The sequence below is a fragment of the Macaca fascicularis genome, chromosome 17 (genome assembly GCF_037993035.2).
Source record: "Macaca fascicularis isolate 582-1 chromosome 17, T2T-MFA8v1.1".
Taxonomy (NCBI): domain Eukaryota; kingdom Metazoa; phylum Chordata; class Mammalia; order Primates; family Cercopithecidae; genus Macaca; species Macaca fascicularis.
The window spans coordinates 101,499,799-101,521,807 of NC_088391.1; the positions used below are offsets into that span (position 1 = coordinate 101,499,799).

Sequence of the window (22,009 nt, forward strand, 5' to 3'; positions counted from 1 at the left end):
GATAGATGTGTACCCGCCCCCCACCCGCTACACCCTTGTTCTGCTCTCTAATCTTTGCACATACCAGAGATTTCGTAAGTTCTGTGAGTACCTGGTTTTCTGCACGTACCAGAGATTTTGTTTTGCGCATACCAGAGATTTTGTAAGTTCTGAGGCAAGGTCACAAGACGTGTTTAAGTAAGATAAACTCTTGCTGCCATAAACCTGCTCTCCCGCCTCAAAGTTTGAACCAAAATATCAGAAATGGCAGGAACCAATCATAGTTAGCCAAATCGCCTTGTTCAAACACTAGCCAATCATATATCTGATTTGTATAATAACTCTATGCCCACTTTTCTTAGACTATATAACATTGTTCGGAGCTGAGTGGGGGAGCTCTCCTGCCCGTCTCGTTTCACGAGCGAGGGAGAGTTCCAGGTTCGAACCTGTAATAAAGATCCTTGCTGCTTAGCTTTGACTCTGGACTCTGGTGGTCTTCTTCGGGGAATAAACGGTCTGGGCATAACAAATGGGGGCTCGTCCAGGATTTCCCCCAAGCCCACCAGACCCCCAAGTCAATGGATCTTAATCTGTAGGTAAGCCGGCTTTGTCACTGTCTCTGACTTTGTCTCTGTCTGTCTCCCTGAAATTTCGCGAAATCCGTAATCTGTAATCTGTATTGGTCTGTTTTATAAGTGGCACGGTCTTGGCGGATGCGCTAGAAGACAGCCACTCGGGACTGGTGGGAGACGTTCCCCAGTGCCCATCTGGGGGCCTCCATCCTTGGTTGCCCCGTCTGACTCAGGTCGGAAGTCCGACACGCGCTCGCGAATGCTCATCGTTATTACTGTCTGTCCGTTATTGTTAAGTGTTAAGTGTAAGCCCAAAACGAAACATAAAACCTTTTCTTCCCCTTCCAAGACCGGACCTGTCGGATACTCCCCTCTGCTTCACACTCATTTTCGTCCCCCCTCTCTTTGTAGGAGCAGTCCAAAGATGGGCAACAACCAGAGCACGCCGCTCTCACTCCTTGTTACCAATTTTAAGGATGTGAAGGCTCGGGGGTGTAACTTAAGCGTAGAACTAAAGAAGGGAAAGCTAGTTACTTTCTGCCGTTCGGAGTGGCCCTCTTTCGGCGTAGGGTGGCCCTCCGAAGGAACTTTCTGTCTCTCTATTATTACTAAGGTAAAAACTAAGATTTTCCTGCCAGGGCAGTCAGGACATCCTGATCAAATCCCTTATATTCTAGTGTGGCAGGATCTTGTGGAAAACCCACCACCCTGGATAACTCCATTCATCCCTGAGCCCTGCAAAGTCCTAGTAACGCGACCTACAAGACAAAAGACTCCCTCTGCTCCCTCGGCCCCTGTGCTGCCGGACAGCCAGGACCCCCTAACGTTAGAACCCACATTTCCCCCACCATATCCGCACCTTATCCCGCAGGACCCAGTCCCCCAGGGTGGTGCTTCCGTAGAGGGAAACCAAGAAGCGGAAGCAGCCGAGAGCGAAAGTAACCTGGGGGGGCCGGCCGGCCGAACACGAGGCCGCGTACAGCGGGACCAAGCTTCCCGACTCCCTGACTCCACTGTAGCCCTGCCTCTCAGAGAAATAGGATCGCTCGATGATACCGGGCTCTCCCGTCTCATGTATTGGCCTTTTTCCACCAGTGATTTATACAATTGGAAGTCCCAAAATGCTCGGTTCTCAGATAATCCCAAAGATCTAACCTCGTTGTTAGACAGTGTCATGTTTACTCACCAGCCGACCTGGGATGACTGTCAACAGCTCCTCCGAATCCTGTTCACAATGGAGGAGCGGGAAAGAATCCAAGTTGAGGCCAGAAAACTGGTTCCAGGAGATGACGGCCAGCCAACTGCAAATCCTGACCTCATTAATGCGGCTTTCCCTTTGACCCGGCCCAGATGGGACTACAACACGGCAGAAGGTAGGGGACGACTGCTCATTTATCGCCAGACTCTAATGGCGGGTCTCCGGGCTGCAGCTCGCAAGCCCACCAATTTGGCTAAAGTATATTCTGTGTTACAAGGTAAGACAGAAAGCCCCGCTGTGTATTTAGAGAGATTAATGGAAGCCTTCAGACAGTTTACCCCTATGGACCCGGAAGCACCGGAAAATCAGGCAGCGGTAGTAATGTCCTTTGTAAACCAGGCAACACCAGATATTAAAAGAAAACTCCAGAAATTAGAAGGTTTAGAAGGAAAGCAGATTCAGGACCTCCTTCAGATGGCCCAGCGAGTTTATAATAATAGGGATACTCCAGAAGAAAAACAGTTCAAGGCAACCAAAGAAATGACCAAAGTCTTAGTAGCAGCTTTCCCCCAGGCAGGAAATGGCCAAAACAGAAAGCAGAAAAAGCAAGGCCCTAGGCAAGGATTAGAAAAAGATCAGTGTGCTTATTGCAAGGAATGTGGCCACTGGATTAAAGACTGCCCAAAGAAACGGAGACCAGCTAACCCTACCTCCGTACTCGTTACCCAGGACTCTGACTAGGGAGGACGGGGTTCGGACCCCCTCCCCGAACCCAGGGTAACTTTGCAAGTGGAGGGGTCCCCAGTTCGCTTCTTGGTCGATACTGGGGCGGAACGCTCAGTCCTAACCAAACCAATTGGAAAAATGTCTAAGAAAACATCCTGGGTGCACGGGGCCACAGGCATCAAAAAATACCCCTGGACAACCCAGAGGACTGTAGACTTAGGAACGGGAAAAGTCTCCCATTCCTTCCTAGTCATCCCAGAGAGCCCCTGCCCTCTACTAGGGAGGGACTTGCTGACAAAGATGGGGGCCCAAATCCACTTTGAGCCAGAAGGGCCCAAGATAACTGATTCCCAAAACAGGCCAATATCTATCCTGACTGTCACCTTAGAAGATGAGTACCGACTCCATCAAGAGCAAAAGCCCCCCGATTAGGGAATTGACTCTTGGCTCCAGCGTTTCCCTGAAGCGTGGGCAGAAACTGGGGGCTTAGGGCTAGCTAAACATCGACCTGCCATATTTGTGGAAGTTAAGCCAGGGACGGACCCGGTTTGGGTTCGGCAATATCCTATGCCCCTGGAGGCAAGAGAAGGAATTACGCCCCATATCCGCCGACTCCTAGACCAGGGAGTCCTACGGGCTTGCCACTCATCCTGGAATACTCCACTATTACCTGTTCGTAAACCCAACAGTACGGACTACAGGCCAGTACAGGATTTAAGAGAAGTTAATAAAAGGGTCATGGACATACATCCCACTGTGCCCAATCCATACACCCTTCTGAGTGCCTTACATCCCAAAAAACAGTGGTATACCGTTCTTGATCTAAAAGACGCTTTCTTCAGCCTTCCTCTGGCTCCCAAAAGTCAAGAACTCTTTGCATTTCAATGGATGGATCCTGAGAGGGGCATCAACGGTCAGCTAACATGGACCAGACTGCCACAAGGGTTCAAGAACTCGCCAACCCTGTTCAGTGAAGCCCTTCATGAAGATCTGGGTGAGTACCGGCGGCAACACCCTGAAATAACTCTTTTGCAATATGTTGATGATCTCTTAATAGCGGCCAGGTCCCCGGAAACTTGTGTTCAAGGGACTGAGGACCTCCTGAAGACTCTGGGGGAACTAGGCTACCGAGCCTCAGCAACAAAGGCTCAGATCTGCAAGTCGGAGGTAACTTATCTGGGGTACCTATTAAAAGGGGGGCAACGCTGGCTAACCAAAGCCCGAAAGGAAACAGTCCTACGCATCCCTAGATCCCAGTCAACACGGCAAGTGAGAGAATTCCTGGGGTCGGCAGGGTTCTGTAAGTTATGGATACCCGGATTTGCTGAGTTAGCCAAGCCCCTATACCAGGCAACAAAGGAACGGCAGCCCTTCAATTGGACGGAAGAGGCTGAGCTGGCCTTTCAGCAAATCAAAACTGCCTTGTTATCAGCCCCCGCGCTGGGGCTCCCTGATGTCTCCAAGCCCTTCCACTTATACGTGGATGAAAGTAAGGGTGTTGCAAAAGCCGTGTTAACACAGTACCTAGGCCCCTGGCAGAGGCCAGTTGCCTATTTGTCAAAAAAATTAGATTCAGTGGCTGCTGGCTGGCCACCCTGCCTCCGGATAATCGCGGCGACCGCCCTAATGGTCCGAGACGCTGATAAACTTATCATGGGGCAAGAGTTACGCGTTATAACCCCGCATGCCATTGAAGGCGTCCTCCCGCAGCCGCCGGACCGATGGATGAGTAACGCCCGGCTCACCCACTATCAAGGACTGCTGTTAAACCCCCTCAGAATAACTTTTCTGCCCCCAACCTCTTTAAACCCTGCTTCACTGCTGCCAAATCCAGACTTGGACGCCCCGTCCCATGAGTGCACTGAGATACTGGCTCAGGTGCATAGGGTGCGGGAGGACCTGCAAGATCGTCCGCTCCCCGACACAGAACTCACCTGGTTCACTGATGGCAGCAGCTATGTCCACCAAGGCCAGCGGTATGCAGGAGCGGCTGTAACGTCAGAGACTGAGGTAATCTGGGCGGAACCCTTGCCTCCAGGGACATCAGCCCAAAGAGCCGAACTGATAGCCCTTACACAGGCCCTCACCCTAGGGGCAGAGAAAAAACTAACAGTATACACGGATAGCCGCTATGCTTTCGCTACTGCGCACATACATGGGGCCATCTACAGAGAAAGGGGACTATTAACAGCCGAAGGCAAAGAAATAAAAAACAAGCAAGAGATCCTAGCTCTGTTAACTGCTTTGTGGAAACCAAAGAAATTGGCTATCGTACATTGCCCTGGGCATCAGAAACCAACTACGCCAATTGCTCGAGGCAACTTCTTAGCCAACCAAACCGCAAGGAGCATAGCAAAAGCTCCCAGTCAGCTCCTCGCGCTCCAGCTCCCCGATCCTGGCCCGCGAAATTTGCCATGTTTTCCCGACTATACCGAACAGGATCGCGAATGGATGAACACGCTTCCCCTAAAACAGGTTAATAATGGGTGGTGGACTGATATAAATGACCAAACCATCCTACCAGAAAAATTAGGACGGCAGGTGTTGGAACACATCCACCGGACAACCCACCTGGGTGCCCGGCGAATGATGGACTTAATCAGGCACGCCAAGTTTAGAATCAGGCGCATAGCTGAACTGGCCAGCGATGTCACAACAAATTGCAAAGCCTGCCAACTAAACAACGCTTGCCCCCAAACCCAGACCACCGCAGGAATTAGGTGTAGAGGAACTAGGCCTGGTATCTATTGGGAAATAGACTTTACTGAGATAAAGCCTGGAAAATATAGGTATCAGTACTTACTTGTCTTTGTAGATACTTTTTCAGGATGGACAGAAGCGTTCCCAACTAAGAGAGAAACTGCTCAGGTTGTAGCAAAGAAAATTTTGGAAGAAATCCTCCCCAGGTATGGCTTTCCCGTCCAAATAGGGTCAGACAATGGACCAGCCTTCATTGCTAAGGTAAGTCAGGATTTGGCTTCCATTCTGGGGGAAAATTGGAAATTATATTGTGCTTATAGGCCCCAAAGCTCAGGACAGGTAGAAAGGATGAATCGGACTCTGAAGGAGACCTTAACTAAATTGACCATGGAGACTGGCGCTAATTGGGTAGTACTTCTCCCCTACGCTCTGTTCAGGGCCCAAAATACCCCTTACAGACTAGGCCTCACACCATATGAAATCATGTATGGCAGACCCCCACCCCTGGTCCCCAGTCTAAAAGATGACTTACTCAAACCTGAAACTGAAAATGTCTCTGAGCTCCTGTTCTCCTTACAAGCCTTACAGAAAATTCACCAGGAAATTTGGCCCAGACTACGAGAACTATACGAGGCAGGACCTCCGCCGACGCCTCATCCGTTCCAGCCGGGAGACTGGGTCCTAGTCAAGCGCCACCGGCAAGAAACTCTTCAACCCAGGTGGAAAGGACCACTGCAAGTACTCCTGACTACTCCCACCGCTCTCAAAGTAGAAGGCATCGCTTCATGGATCCACTACACACACGTCAAACCAGTGGGCCCAACATCCGACCTTCTCGAGCCGTCTGGAGCACCGGTTACATGGACTGTAGACAAAGCTAAGAACAATCCCTTAAAGCTAACCCTGCGCCGTCATCCCCATAGCCGTAACCATGTCTAGCTTACCTATGCTTTTATGCCTTATGCATCTGACTCTCCTCACTGCTGCGCCATCTAATCCCTATGTCTGGAGGTTCTGGCTCTATGAGAACAAAACTCACCCCGGGGAAACCCCCCAAGCGGGTAAACTGCTAGCTAGCGCAGACTGCCCCCCCTCAGGGTGTAATACTATAGTTTACCTCAATTTCACTAGGTTCCAGATTGCCCAACCAGCAATACCCATGATCTGTTTTGAATATGATCAAACTGAATATAATTGTAAAAATTATTGGTGGCACCAGAGTGCAGGTTGCCCATATAGTTACTGTAAGACGCACTCTGTCCGATACTGGAGAGAACGACAAGGGTGGTATTTTTACAAAACTGAGTCTCCCGTCACTTACACTTGGATAATTAGAGACCCATAGGACTCTCGGTGGACAACACCACAACATGGGGGAGTATATTACTCATCAACTAGTACCTGGCGCAGTAGCCATTTATATCTGTGGAGAAGTCTAGTCCAGATTCAACCCTTAATCCACACACAAATCCACAGGCAAGAAACCAAGCTATCACAAGACTTGCAGCCCTTCTCCTGGCTAACTCTATTACGGGAAGGGCTAGCATTCGCCAACCTCACTGGTTTAGGCAACCTGTCCTCTTGCTCTATGTGTGCAACCCTAGGAAGACCACCATTAACGGCTGTTCCTCTATCCTCCCCTCCCACAAACTATACAGGTTTTAACTCATCGATAGTCACGATACCCGATGTGGCCCTGTACTGTGACCCATACCAAGAGAAATACCCCTATTGTTATTCGGCATTTAGCAATAGCCTCTGTAACCAATCGGCTACATACCCTAATAGTCCCATATATGCTCCCCCTGGTGTGTTCTTCTGGTGTAATATGACTCTGTTAAAAACTCTGTCCAAAAGCATCTCTGACGGACAGTTGTGTATCCCTGTTACCCTAGTTCCTCGACTGACACTGCTAACCCCGGCAGAGTTCATAGGCTGGGCAGGGACCGCCCCAACTAAAACTGTGCGACATAGACGAGCAGTTTTTCTACCACTAATTGCCGGAATATCCTTAACCACCTCTGTCATCGCAGCGGGGTTAGCAGGAGGGGCCCTACAACACTCCATGATAGAAAATGACAAGCTGTTACAACAATTCTCTGTTGCTATGGAAGACTCCGCCTATTCCCTAGCCTCCCTTCAGCGGCAGCTCACCTCCCTAGCCAGGTCACCCTTCAAAACCGCAGAGCCTTAGACTTACTCACGGCTGAGAAAGGAGGTACCTGTATGTTCCTCAAAGAAGAATGCTGTTTCTATATAAATGAGTCAGGGTTAGTTGAGGAAAGAGTCCAACGCCTACACGAACTAAGCTTAGAAATGAAAAAGCAACAATTCACTACAGCCGCTAACAATTGGTGGAGCTCTTCAATGTTTTCCCTTCTGGCACCCCTTTTAGGCCCCCTAATGTCTTTACTCCTTCTATTCACTATAGGCCCCTGTGTGGTAAATAAAATTTTACAATTTGTCAGAGAAAGGTTTGATACCATCCAACTAATGGTCCTCCGTAGCCATCACCAGCCTCTCCTGCACCCAGAAAGTGAGGCTATATTATAAGACTCTGGAAATCCAAGATTGGACATCCAGTTACTTATGAGAAGGGGGAAATGAAAGGACACAAAGATAGATGTGTACCCGCCCCCCACCCGCTACACCCTTGTTCTGCTCTCTAATCTTTGCACATACCAGAGATTTCGTAAGTTCTGTGAGTACCTGGTTTTCTGCACGTACCAGAGATTTTGTTTTGCGCATACCAGAGATTTTGTAAGTTCTGAGGCAAGGTCACAAGACGTGTTTAAGTAAGATAAACTCTTGCTGCCATAAACCTGCTCTCCCGCCTCAAAGTTTGAACCAAAATATCAGAAATGGCAGGAACCAATCATAGTTAGCCAAATCGCCTTGTTCAAACACTAGCCAATCATATATCTGATTTGTATAATAACTCTATGCCCACTTTTCTTAGACTATATAACATTGTTCGGAGCTGAGTGGGGGAGCTCTCCTGCCCGTCTCGTTTCACGAGCGAGGGAGAGTTCCAGGTTCAAACCTGTAATAAAGATCCTTGCTGCTTAGCTTTGACTCTGGACTCTGGTGGTCTTCTTCGGGGAATAAACGGTCTGGGCATAACACCCTCACCAGGCAAAGCTGCTGCAACCACTTACAGTGGTTCTCTACCTTAAAATAAGCACACGCTCTCATCATACTCTGTTCTAGCTCCTGCCCATCTCTCCTCTGCCCTTTCAAAGAATTGTCTGCAGCCATTGTCTCCCAGGCCCTCCTCAACCCTTTCCAACTGGACATCAGCCCCCAACACTCCCAGGGATAGCCAGGGAAGTTCATCATAGTCCTTCAAATCTACCAAACCAAATGGTCAATTCTCTATTCTTATCTGGCTTTATCTTGCTGGAACACGCAACAAGTTGACCATTAGCTCCTTTTTGAAACACTCTGTCCTGGCTTCCATGACACATCAACTCTCTTGCTGGACCCCCAAATGTTTAAAGACCCCAGGACTGGGTCCTCAATCCTCCATTTTCTGTATTTTCTTCCTAAGCAATGTCATTTAATCCCACACCTCCAAACACTACTTACATTCTGGTGATTTCTACATTTATGTGTCTAGACCTGACCTCTGAGCTCCAGACTCAAATCCCATGGCTTAGTAAATACCTCTATTTGGATCTCTGAGGGGCATCTCTACTCATGCCCCAAATGAAATTCTTGAGTCACCCTCCCCACACCTGCTGCCCATCCCACACATACATAGTGTTCTCTTAACTCTGTAAATAACACCACCACCTATCCAGGGGCTTTGAGTCCAGCACCTGCAGGTCAAAACCTTCCCAACTGCCACGTGCAAACCACCTGCAAGTGGGTTCTACCTCCAAATATATCTCAAGTCCACGTGCCTCTTTCTTTCTCCCCTCCTATCTCCCTGACCCATTCTCTCTCACTTCAACTGACATGGTAGCCTCTCGGCTTTTCCTGTCCAGCAGGCAGAGGATCTTTTTACGATATGAATCTAATAATAGCGCCAGCTTAAAACCTTCCTATGCCTTTCATTGAACTTGGAACAAAATCCAAACGGCATAGAGACTTGGTGCCCTGTTGGGCACCTGCAGCCCCTCTGGCCCAGCCTTCTACTGCTCTCTCTTGCCCTCACTGGGGTTATGCAGGCCTCGGGCTTCCTGTTCCTGGACTGGGCTCCATCTGCTGGGAATGCTGTCACCTGAGACTCACAATGCTGATTCCTTGTTTTTCAGGCCTCCCCTCAAATGTCGTCTCGGAGGAACGGTATGGCCTGAACCCCAGCCCGAGTCGTCTTCTGCAGCGCCTGCTTTGCTTTCTTCCCAGCATATACCTCTGGAATGATCTGATTTCTCACTAACTGTCCTGGCCCCCTTGAATGGATGGCCCAGAGAGACAAGGCCTCCTTCACAGCGGATACTCAGAATTTAACTAAATGCTTTAACGAATAAATTTAGGTAAAACTAAATTTACAGTGGAGTTGTGCCTTTAGGGATTGAGTGACAAATTCAAATCATTTGCTGCTTGTTTCCCAGTCAAAACTGCCCTTGTGTCAGAGGCGTGTGAACCAGGGTAACTCCATCTTGAATAGGGACTGGGTAAAATGAGGCTGAGACCTATTGGGCTGCATTCCCAGGTGGTTAAAGCATTCCAAGTCACAGGATGAGATAGGAGGATGGCACAAGATACAGGTCATGACCTTGCTGATAAAACAGGTTGCAGTAAAGAAGCCAGCTAAAACCCACCAAAACCAAGATAGTGATGAGAGTGACCTCTGGTGGTCCTCACTACTACACTCCCACCAGTGCGGTGACTGTTTACAGATGCCATGACAACGTCAGGAAGTTACCCTATATGGTCTAAAAAGGGGAGGCATGTATAATCCACCCCTTGTTTAGCATATAATCAAGAAATAGCTGTAAAAATGGGCAACCAGCAGCCCTCAGGGCTGCTCTGTCTATGGAGTAGCAGTTCTTTTATTTCTCTACTTTCTTAAAAACCGTGGTTTCACTTTAGGGACTTGCCCTGAATTCTTTCCTGCAGGAGATCCAAGAACCCTCTCTTGGAGTTCGGGACCCCTTTCCTGTAACACTTGCAAATCTCTTTCAATTGCTTGTAAGGGACAGTAGAAAGCTGTGTGGTCTGTAGCAACTGCTGGCCACAGGGTGCTTTAGAGCGCTTGAAATGTGGCCTGTGAGACTGAGGAACTAAATTTTAAATTTTATTTAATTTTAACTTATTTAAATGTGAACTTAAAAACTGAAGCCTGATTCAGTTATTGGAAAATTCTTAAGTAGGTTTGGAACAACTTAGATCTGTGCGTGGAACTCTTTCAAATGTAATGGTCTAAAATCTAAGTAAGGTTCCACTGTTCTCAGTGAAACTTTAGTGCCCCATTGAGATGTGCTGTAAAACACACACTGAACTTCCCAGGCTTAGTAAAAGTGAAGGAATATGAAACAGCTCATTAATGATTTTAAATGTTGAATGTATGTTAATATGTGTAAATATAGGGCCGGGCGCGGTAGCTCAAGCCTGTAATCCCAGCACTTTGGGAGGCTGAGTCGGGCAGATCACGAGGTCAGGAGATCGAGACCATCCTGGCTAATAACACGGTGAAACCCTGTCTCTACTAAAAAAATACAAAAATCTAGCCGGGCGAGGTGGCGGGCGCCTGTAGTCCCAGCTACTCGGGAGGCTGAGGCAGGAGAATGGCGTGAACCCGGGAGGCGGAGCTTGTAGTGAGCTGAGATCCGGCCACTGCACTCCAGCCTGGGCGACAGAGCGAGACTCCGTCTCAAAAAAAAAAAAAAAGTGTAAATATGTTGATATAATAAATTGATAATACTTAGGATACACTGGGTTAAGGAAAATATATTATTCAAATTAATTTCACCTGTTTCTCTTTTCTTGGTGTGTGGTTAGGGAAAAGGTTTAAATAACATATATATCTCAAATTTTATTTTTATTGGGTGGCTGTGATAGTTAAGTGTCAACTTGATTGGATTGAAGGATGGAAAATATTGATCCTGGGTGTGTCTGTGAGGGTGTTACTGAAGGAGATTAACATTTGAATCAGTGAACCGGGAGAGGCAGACCCACCCTTGATCTGGGTGGGCATCGTCTAATCAGCTGCCGTGTGGCCAGAATAAAAGCAGGCGGGAGAACATGGAAAGAGAAGACTGGTTTAGTCTTCTGGCCTCCGTCTTTCCCCCGTGCTGGATGCTTCCTGCCCTCGAATATCGGACTCCAAATTCTTCAGCTTTGGGACTTGGACTGGCTTCCCTGCTCCTCAGCTTGCAGATGGCCTATTGTGGGACCTCACCTTGCGATGGTGTGAGTCAGTACTCCTTAATAAACTCCCTTTTATACGAGCATCTATCCTATTCATTCTGTCCCTCTAGAGAACTCTAATACAATGGCACTGGGATATTGGAGACTAATGTGTATCTCATCTATCAATAAATCACATAACTAGTTGTTTTGTTTCTTCTGCTAGGAGAATACTGTTTCTTTTCTTTTTTTTTTTTTTGTAGAGATGGAGTTTCACCATGTTTCCCAGGCTATGATACCCCTTTATATTTGCACCCCAACTCCCAGTCCCTGGCTCCTGGAAACTACAATCTGTTTTCCATCTCTGTTGGTTTTTCATTTTGAGAATGTTGTAGAAATCACACAGTATATAACCTCTTAAGGTGGGCTTTTTCCACTGAGAGTAATGCCCCTGTGATTTTTTTACTGAACACAATTGCCTTTGAGATCTACCCAGATTGTTGGTATCATAGATTGTTACTTTTTCACTGGTGAGTAGTATTTCGTTGTATGGATATACCAAAGTTGAACATTTTGGAGTTATTTCTAGGTTGTTACAATTATGAATAAAAGCACTCTGAATATCTGTGTACCGATTTTGGTGTGAATATAAATTTTTATTTCTATGAGATAAATGCCTAAGAGTGTGACTGCTGGGTTGTATGGTATTTGTGTGCTTCATTTGATAAGACATGGCCAAATAATTTTCCGAAGTGTCTGTGCGATTTTACATTCCCACCAGCAATGCATGAGAGGTCCAGCTTCTCTGCCTCCTGACCAGTATTTGGTGTTATCACTGTATTTTAATTTAGCTGTCCTAATAGGTATTGAAGGAAATAATGTATGTGGTGGTCCATTTCCAAGACAAAGTGCCTTGAATAGGCTTGGATCTGCAAACTACTGAAGAACACACTACATAAGGCCTCTGCTTTGATAGCCAGCGCCTGCTTGCTGTGGCCCTTTAGTTGCCCTCACCTGAACCAAAGAAGTTTAGTCTAGAATAAAAGTTTATTAGCCTCCAAAATAGCTCGCTTTATCTATTCTTACCAGCTTGCCTACCTAGGTCATAGGTCAAATATTTAAAAAGCCCCTGAGCTAACTATAACTGCAATGCATTGTGGGCTGCAACAGAATGTAGTGAGGTGACCCTAAAAAATATACCTAAAAGCCCCTATCCAATGACCAATAGCCAACATCTGGGAAGACTGTGACCCCATAGTACTCATCTTATGAGGAATCAGGGGAAGGACCTGCACACTAGGGGATAAATTGCTTGTGGTAACCGTGCTGAGTGTGCCTGTCCACCAGACCCTCGATCTTGCAAGACTGTCATTAAAAGTCTCACTTCTGCTGCTCCCTGTGTCTCTAAGTCCATTCTTTAGGTTTGAAGGGTTGAGTTTGTTTCTCACAACCTGGGGGCTCATCTGGGACACCTGTGCTTGCATGGAGTGGGACTCCAGCCTAGAGGGGAGACACGTCCCACCCACTTTAGGTGGCCCACTCTGTCTGGGGATAGCAGCTCCCCACAGAAGTCACAGACAAACCCAAGACTGTTATCCAGGAGGCAGTGGAGATGACACGGGGAAAAAAGCAGGCATCTCAGAAACCAGGCAACCTTTTGCACTAGCCAAGGTCGGAAAATCGGACTGTAAGTATTGCCTTGGTGGTGGGGCATTTTTGGAGGTCAAGTGTGTGTGACTGAGACGTATCTTAAATAAAAAGCAAGTGTGGAGTCCCAATCTGTGGTTCTGTTCTCTCGCAAAGGGAAACAGCCAGAGACAGACGAAGCAATTCTCAGGGTGTGCAAGAAAGCTCTTGTAGCAGGGGCTGCATAGCGAGGGAAAAGACACAGAGACTAACTGAAAATAGGAAACAGGAATTCTAGGCCTAGGGAACAAAGGAAACAGAGAACTAAGGAGGTTCCCTTTGACATTCCCACAGATAGTCCATTGGGGAGAATGCTGCAGGTTTGCAGGTATAACCCTCAAACCAGGGACAAGGAAAAGCAAAAGATGATAAAGTATCGCTGTCTTATTGAGCCCAAAGATCCCATTCGTAAGCCTTTGGTCTTTTGGCCTAAGTTTGGCTCAGATGAGGATTGGGTGTGCCAAGGTTTAATTCTACATGTGAATAATAAAACCTTATCCTCACAAGAAAAGACAGGTTATGCTATCTGTTGGGTCAGGGAATTAGCCCCCATGCTCCCCTCAAAGAAAAAGAAAAAGAGCATAGTAAAGAGCCCTCACCCGATAAAAAGCCCTGGGATGCCCTAACACACTTGGGCACCCTCCCCTCGCGCCCACCATACATCTCACAAAATAAGGAACAGTGAGATCAGGGGACAACAGGAAGGCTGGAGGAAGAGAAATCTGGGGGCCATGAGGAAACTAAACCCACTGCTCCCTTAAATCCTTATCTGAACTTAAGCAAAGAATTACAGCAATGTAAGAAGAACGTTAAGAATTTCCCTATTCGCTCTAAATAGGAGATGTCCAACATGTTTCCTCTTAAAGAAGGCCCTATGGGACTGGGAGAAGTTGGATTTACGAGCGTGCCTTTAACAAGTACTGAGGTTAGGAATTTTAAAAAGGAAATGAGGCCACTTTTAGAAGATTCCCTTGGATTAGAAGAACAGCTAAATCAATTTTTAGGACCCAATTTTTATACTTGGGCTAAGATAATGTTTATCACAAATATCCTGTTTACTGAAGAAGAGAGGGCAATAATGAGAAGGGCAGCCATGACCATTTGGGTGAGACAGCATCATCCCGGGCCAGGAGTCCTGCCGGGTGAGCAGAAATTCCCAAATGCGAATCTCAGATGGGATAACAATGACCCCAGGGATCAGGCCCAAATGCAAGACCTTAGGGAAATAATCAGGGGGATTAAAGAGTCCATTCCTAGGACACAAAATGCCCTGAAAGCATTTGAGATTCAACAAGAAAAAGAGGAGACAGAAATGCAGAGGCTCTGGGATCAAATGAAAAAATACTCAGGATTAGATCCAGAGGACCCAGTAGGGCAAGGCGTTTTAAAGGCTAATTTTGTAACTAAAAGCTGGCCTGATAGTAAAATTACTAAGAAACTACAAAACACTGATGGATGGAATGAGAAACCGATTGAGGAATTACTGAGGGAAGCTCAGAAGGTCTTTGCTTCTGTTCTCATGAGAGTGAGTGAGTTCTCACGAGATCTGATGGTTTTATAAGGGGCTTTTCCCCCTTTTGCTCAGCACATCTTCCTGCAATCATGTGAAGAAGGACGTGTTTGCTTCCCCTTTCACCATGATTGTAAGTTTCCTGAGGCCTCCCCAGCCCTGAAGAACTGTGAGTCAGTTGAACCTCTTTCTTTTATAAATTACCCAGTCTCAGGTATGTCCTTATAGCAGCGCGAGAACAGACTGAAACACCATGTCACCGAGTATCTGTTCCTCACCACAGACCCTGTGTGGGGAGCCTCCTCTCCAATCTCCCCTGTCCTCCCTTTGCTTGGTATCTCTAGGCACCACGCCTTCCCTCTCCCCAGTCTACCAGGCTGTCATGTTAGCCTCTGTGTGTCCCCACGTCCTCTTCTAGACTGGCCCTCCCCATCATCCCAAACTCATCACTTACCTTTCTTTTCTCTCAGTCCCTAATGCAGCTGGTCTTGGCTTGGTGGTTAGGAGCAAAACAATTCAATTCAATTGATTCATTTACACTAGAGTGTAGCATTTGGGGCTCAAAGGAGTCTGGTGCTGTCTTGAGTTCAGGAATTGCGTAGGGAGGGAGGCTCCACCTGGAGGCCTTGAAGCGGCCTCTAGGGCTGAGCAGAGGAGGCAGCAACGACATGGTGGAGGCTCAGGACGATGTGGGTTGACTTCCTGGGCTGCCCTCATGAGCACCGTGCCCTCGGAGGGTGGCTGTGGCCCCGGGGCCCTGGAGGGCTCTTTCTCCGTGGCTTCTCTGACAGCAAGGTGTGCCTTATGCTGTCCCCTCTTCCTCCACCACTTCCCCAGACTCAGACCTTCCCCCCTTGCCTCCATCTTAGCCTCGGCCTCAGGGCCTCAGTCTGTTCTTATTTCCTCTCATTCCTTCAGTGTGTTCATGGGTCTGACTCACAGAGCTGGATCCTGAGGTCCCTCCTGTAGACTCGCCTGTGACTTCGCCTGCCATGGGGCCCACCGGCAAGAAGATGCCCAGTGATATTTAACCGATAACCATCAGGCAATTTGCACAAGCCAATGAGTGGGAAAAATTCAGAGATATTAAGAATGGTAGGTTTAAATAGAATCTTATTCTTGCATAAGCCCAGGAAATCTCCAGTTCAATCCTTCCCAGCTCTGGAGGCTGTCCCACTGGGAGACTGTTTGGGGAATGGGTTGGGATGCAGATTCCTGGGCTCCAACAGAGATGCTTGACCCAGGGATGTGTATTTAGTAAGCTCTCCTCCCTGGTGCCTGGAGCATGACTAGGCTCGGGAGCTGTGACCTGGTGCTGAGTGTGGGGTATACGACGGACATCCTGCACATGTGTTCTGGCTATACACTGATGTCCTTTCTGGATTTAAATCTTTAGGGTAAAGAGGAGATATTTCACACCCTATGGAGTCTAAGTGCCTCACCCTCTGAGCCTTTGCACACTTGTATTTTTTGCAGCAAACTCATCTGTTGGAGGGAGGCTTTTCCTTGCTCCTGAGGGAACCCTCCAGGGACACTCTGACTTTCTCTGCACCTGCCCTGGGAAGGAGAAGTAACTTAGCTGAAGCTTTGGGAGAGGGGGCCAGGCATTGTGGCAGTGCCTGCCTCCCTGTCTTGACATCTGCCTGCCCATGAGACATTTCTGCTGTGCTTCCCTGGGCTGTGGTTTTTCCAGGGTTGGCCCCACGGCAGGAGGTGGGGGGTGCTAGGGGTCCCTCAGTCCTGACAGAGACCGGGAGATCTGCCCAGCGGGGGGCAGCAGGCACGTTCACCCACCAAGGGTTTATCCTTCACAAAGGAGATGTTTCTGCCTGCGTCTGCCTGCCTCATGCCTCTTCCGTTACAGCTGGACTTGGGCAGGCGTAATTGCAAGGCTGAAATTACAATCAAAGGAAAGTCTGCCTGTATTCCCAGAAGAGGGTTGCTTTTTCTGATATTTCTGAGAAGTGCTGTTGTCATCATCCTCTTTAATATGGACTTCTTTGATGAAGACCGTGGAAAAAATGGGGAAAAGTTTTCGTGATTACACAGGTATAAACATTTTTGGCCCATGCTTTATTTTAAAATGTAGGGATGGGATGCTAATATGATTTGCAAGCTCTATTTGGACATGTGCGTTGGCAAGTGAATGTGTAAACAGAGTCAGGTGTCCTCTGACTCCCTTGAACCAGCAGTGTGGACCTTGGCAGATGGCAGGTGAACCAATCCTAGGAACTGGAATTTACATCTGGACGCAAGATTTCAAGAGAGGGCTGAACTTTCCTGCTGCTGAATACATTTGCATGCACTGTGTGGGGATTTCTGATTCCCAGTTCTCTCCTTGGCAACTATGGATTCAGTACTCTGTCTTGGTTCTAAACGTGGTGTTCTATTTACTTGCATATGTCTTTGCCCATGTGAAGGCACATTCTTTGTGTTTGTTCATGACTCACTGTGTGGCCTTGGGCAAGTCATTTGCTAGACCTTGGTTTTACCTTCTGTCAAATGGGGTAATGATAACTGCCCTGCTCTCTCAGAAGCCTTAGGTGAGCGTGAAGTGAGAGCATGGGCGTGTGTGGGAGGAACTGGAAACTGCTGGTTAGTGCAGGGTTCTCACGTTCCTGTGCCCTGCGTTTCTGCAGTGGCTCCCAAGGGCGAGAACGTGCCTGAACCTGCACTCCAGAGATCCCAGAGTAAAGGGAATTATCTCTGCCAGTCTAGGGTTGACTTCCTCTGTCTCGGGAAGCTATAGAAATGGTTTTAGACACCATATTGTTCACATCTCCATGTGCCCTTGCCCCGGAAATAGCTGGTCTTAATGCTCAAATAGTAGGTCATGTACTCAATAGCACAGAGCTCCAGGAATCAGTGCGATTAGCAGGTTAGAAAGGGGTGTGCTCGCGGTTTTCCTTATGTATTGTTGACAATATCGATGCTGTGCTTGGCATTTCGGTCCATGTTGTTTTATTCAGATCCAAAATCTCCTGGACTAGAATTTCATCTTGGGAGAAGCACACAAGAGCACGTTAGAGCTGGCCCTGCAGGGCTGGCCCTTGTGCTCCTGTCCCCCAAGGTCATCTGTGCACACAGTGAATGGGAAACAGGAACTCCGGGACCCCAGGGGATGTGGGACTTGACTTTGGAAAGAACCTTCTCTGGGTGGGCAGGCTGCTGCCTCCCTCAATAACTTCAGAAAAACTGAGACCACGGGGATGTTTTGGACACTGAACATTGCCCCCCAAAGGTACAAGGCTGGACGCTTGGCCCACATGTGGTCCTAAGTCTCCTTCCTGCCCTGGGTCCCTCTGTCCCATCCCTGAGGCTCTCCCGAAGCTGCCCTCCACGTGTGAGCGAACGTCGCTCCTGATCTCTGCATCAACGCGGCCTCATTTTCTTCTTTTACATCCCTATGAGTCCTCCTGGGGAGCTTTTACCATGAGAGCCCTGAGCTTTGTGTCTGACAGACCCAGAAAAATCACACGGGCTCTGCTCCCACCAGAATGTGATCTTGGACAAGCGTCCTCACGGCTCTGACCTTCGGTTTTCTGTCTGTAAAACAGGGGTTTGTATTTGCCTGTGGGCTTTTCTGAGGGTCCAGTAAAGCAGTGTATGCAGGAGGCGCTCAGCACGAAGCCTGGGCCATGGCCAGGTGTTGCAGCACCTGACAATCACCGCTGTCTCTGCAGCATAGTCGCCAGGCCAGGCTGCAGTGCTGGCCTGGGCAGTGGGTCCTGGTTTGCCGGGCCCTCCGGGTTTAGCACAGAAAGTCCCTCAATGAGGAGCTCCTCAGTCCCAGGCAAAGCGGGCGTCTGGTCACCCCAGGACCAGCTCATGCGGAATTTGAGGGTAAAGGGAAGAGGCTGAAAATGCCACTGGAAATGAAGATGCCACCAACACGCCTGAGAAAAATGCTTCGTCCTGGGCTCTCGATGTCTCGTCCAGCAGCCGCACTCTCCCTCTGCCTCGCTCCCGGCGCTGGGTTTTGGCAATGTGTGCCCCCAGTGAGGCCCCTGCAACCATGTGGGCTACAGCCCTGTAAGGTCGGCAAGAGTCCACCAGCTCTGTGAGGAATTTGCTCCTCCTGATAAAAGGGGAACCAGTGTCCAGGCCTGCACCCCCACCTCCTGCCCTGGGAGTGGATGAGGTATCTGGCACTGTGGATACCATCCTTGATCATGAGGCATGAGCTTGAGGAGAGGCCAGGACAACCTCAGGGACGTGCCCTCGTGTTGTGGAACTGCCAGACCAGAGGCGGCACCACCTCCCTCTTAGCTTCGGGTGCTCCAAGATCCCAGCCAGGGGGTTGGGTGCTACCACTCAGGACCCACTCTGTCCACTGGGGCCGGCTGTGGTCTCAGCTGGGGCACTGCCCTGGCAACACTGGCCTCCACCTTGAGGAGACCTTGGCCAGTGATTGGACAGAAGCACCAATCTTAGGAATTCCAAGTTCCTAAACAGTCATGGTGTCCAGTGAGATAGGGGTCTTGGAGAAGAGTGGATACGCATTTGAATGGCAAGCATTTACTGGGCACTCATCTGAACCAGACACTGCCCAGGTGCTGGGGTGCCAAGGATGGCCCAGCCTTGGTCCCTGGTCTCTGTTCCACTCCAGCCAGCCATGTCCAGGAGTCAGGATTCTATAGCTGTGAGCAGGCACAGCAGGTCAGCAGTAACAGAACACCCACCAAGGGCAGATGGGTCCCCAGGGCAGATGGGGGCAGGCAGAGGACAGGATTCAGCTGACTAGCTAAGAAGTGGGTCCTCGGCCGGGCACGGTGGCTCAAGCCTGTAATCCCAGCACTTTGGGAGGCCGAGACGGGTGGATCACAAGGCCAGGAGATCGAGACCATCCTGGCTAACATGGTGAAACCCCGTCTCTACTAAAAAATACAAAAAACTAGCTGGGCGATGTGGCACCTGTAGTCCCAGCTACTCAGGAGGCTGAGGCAGGAGAATGGCGTGAATGGGAGGTGGAACTTGCAGGGAGCTGAGGTCTGGCCACTGCACTCCAGCCTGGGCGACAGAGTGAGACTCCGTCTCAAAAAAAAAAAAAAAAAAAAAAAGAAGTGGGTCCTCCTGGGGCACTGTCTGAACTTCCTGGCCAATTCTGGCTTCAGTTACCCCATCGTTACTGGGAGTCACTCCTGTCCATGAGGATGGGATTTCTCTGCAACTCTTCATCTCTAACAACTGCACCCACAGTCCATGACCTGGCCCAGTGTGAACCAGTCCACTCCATGGCCGAAGCTGGGAGTGGCCTCCTGGGGACCCAAACTCCTCAAGCTGCAGACACCCTGGGAGTCCTTGAGATGGGTGGATAGAGGCCCAGCTGCCGGGAGGTGCGCTCCTGCTCGGAGAGCAGCCACAGGTCTGGGGGCCAAGGAGAGGCGGGAGGCCGAGCCAACCCACGGTGAGCTGCCCACAGTGACAGGTTGCCTGGACCCTTACACAGGCCTCCCACCCACGGGAAGATTGGTCAGGGATAGAAAAATGCTTTAGGTAGAGATGAAGCTAGCAGGTGGAACAAGGTTTTAAAAACCATGTCTAATTGCTGATGGTTGAATTTTTTGAGAGAGGAGAGGCTAAAATACAAACAATGACGAGCGCATCCGTTGAAACAGAGCTGATCACATCTGCAGCAGCCCGTCCAGGGGGCTGGCCTGCTCCACAGTCAAATTGCAGGAAATCAGAGCTCCTCTAGTAATAACTCAGGCAGCCAAACCACAACCCCTGTGCCAGCCAGCTCCAGAGGGCCAGGAGTGCATTCATCACCGACAGCTCCTCTGGCTTTTGTCCTCGCTTCCAACTCAGAGCCGACCAGAGAAATCCACACACGCTCCCTCACCAACACCCGCTGCCTGTTTGATGAGCCGCCCCGAGCGCCCCTGGCCAAAGCCTGCCTGGGACCTGGGCTTCTCTTGCCCTAGTGAGGCCTCATCCCCTGCCTGACTCGGAGGCTCTGAAATTGCAGGTGATGGTGGCGACTCCCCTGCCGAGGCAAGCTCTGGACAGACAGTCTGGGCCTGGCCTGCCTGGGTGGGCTTTGCTGACGTCCATGGGGATTTGAATTCTCACGTCAACGCTTTCAGCTTTCTAACTAGAGGAAATTTGGGGGTGCAGATGGGGGTAGGAGCTGCCGCCTCCTTCTAGGTTTAGTTGGTCAGGACCCAGGAAAACGATCAGAAACTCCAGCCAGTCTTTCCTCTTCCTGAGTCCTTTCCTGAGGCCGCTGTTTCGTCGGTGGTGACTGAGCCACTGGCTGGAGCAGGTGCTGGTCTCAGGACGAAAACTCAGAATCTGGCAACCGCCAGATTCACCAGGAAAGTGAGTCCAGTCACAGCCATTCCTTGACCTTGGGGAGCCTAACTCCCACCTGGGGCAGTTCCACTGAGTACCCGGAAAGCGGACGGGGCGGCAGAAGCGAGAATGAGAACGTCTATTCATTCACGGGGGCACTCACTCATCCATCCACGTAACCCATCAGAACGCTGCAGGCAGAGCTTTTCCCAGACTCTCCCACCCAGACGTGGAAATGGAGCAAAGCCTGACTTCTGACAGCAGCAGCTCCTGGAAAGGGGCCCAGCACCTGGGGGCCCCTGCGTTCCCATGGGAGCCCCTGTTCGAGGCCGTGCAGCCTCCGCAGCCGCAGTCCCAGGCCCGGCCGGGTGGAAGGTGGCCCCCAGCCCCTACTCCTGACCCCACTGCACAGGCGACGCTGGCAGAGAGGTCCTGGAAGCTGACTGCTTCCCAAGGGCATCGATGTGAGTGGGGGTCAGGACTGCGTGCTCTGAGTCCCAGCGCTCTAGGCCTCAGTTTCCCCACATGTAAAATGAGAGGTCAGACCAGAACTGCGGGCACTGGCCACACGTTCACACACTGGAGTGTGGCTGTCCACACGGAAATGGCCGTGAAGTGCAAAGGACACATCAAACTGTGGAGATCCAGCGTGATGGAAAGACTGAAGCATCTCAGTAATGATTTTACACTGATCACATGTTGAAATCATCACACGAAATAAAGTGTTATTACAGTGAGTTTCATCTGTGTCTTTTTTTTTTTTTTTTTGAGACAGAGTCTCGCTCTGTTGCCAGGTGGGAGTGCAATGCCGCAATCTCAGCCCACCGCAACCTCTGCCTCCCGGGTTCAAGGGATTCTCCTGCCTCAGCCTCTCAAGTAGCTGAGATTACAGGCACACATCACCACGCCCAGCTAATTTTTGTATTTTTAGTAGAGACAGGGGTTTCACCATGTTGGCCAGGACGGTCTCCATTTCTTAACCTCGTGATCTGCCCACTTTGGCCTCATCTATGTCTTTTTTTTTTTTTTTTTTGAGACGGAGTCTTG

At 49.4% G+C, this 22,009-nt stretch overlaps 1 protein-coding gene across 1 annotated transcript; it reads left to right on the forward strand.

Moving 5' to 3' along the window:
• The first annotated feature begins 679 nt into the window (after nucleotides 1–679).
• On the forward strand, nucleotides 680–5,461 carry LOC135968153 (uncharacterized). The gene is made up of 3 exons (XM_065533482.2): nucleotides 680–1,924; nucleotides 3,533–4,485; nucleotides 5,291–5,461. The coding sequence occupies exons 1-3, from the start codon at nucleotides 811–813 to the stop codon at nucleotides 5,348–5,350; spliced, it is 2,127 nt and encodes a 708-aa protein (XP_065389554.1). The 5' UTR covers nucleotides 680–810; the 3' UTR covers nucleotides 5,351–5,461.
• Nucleotides 5,462–22,009: the final 16,548 nt, after the last annotated feature.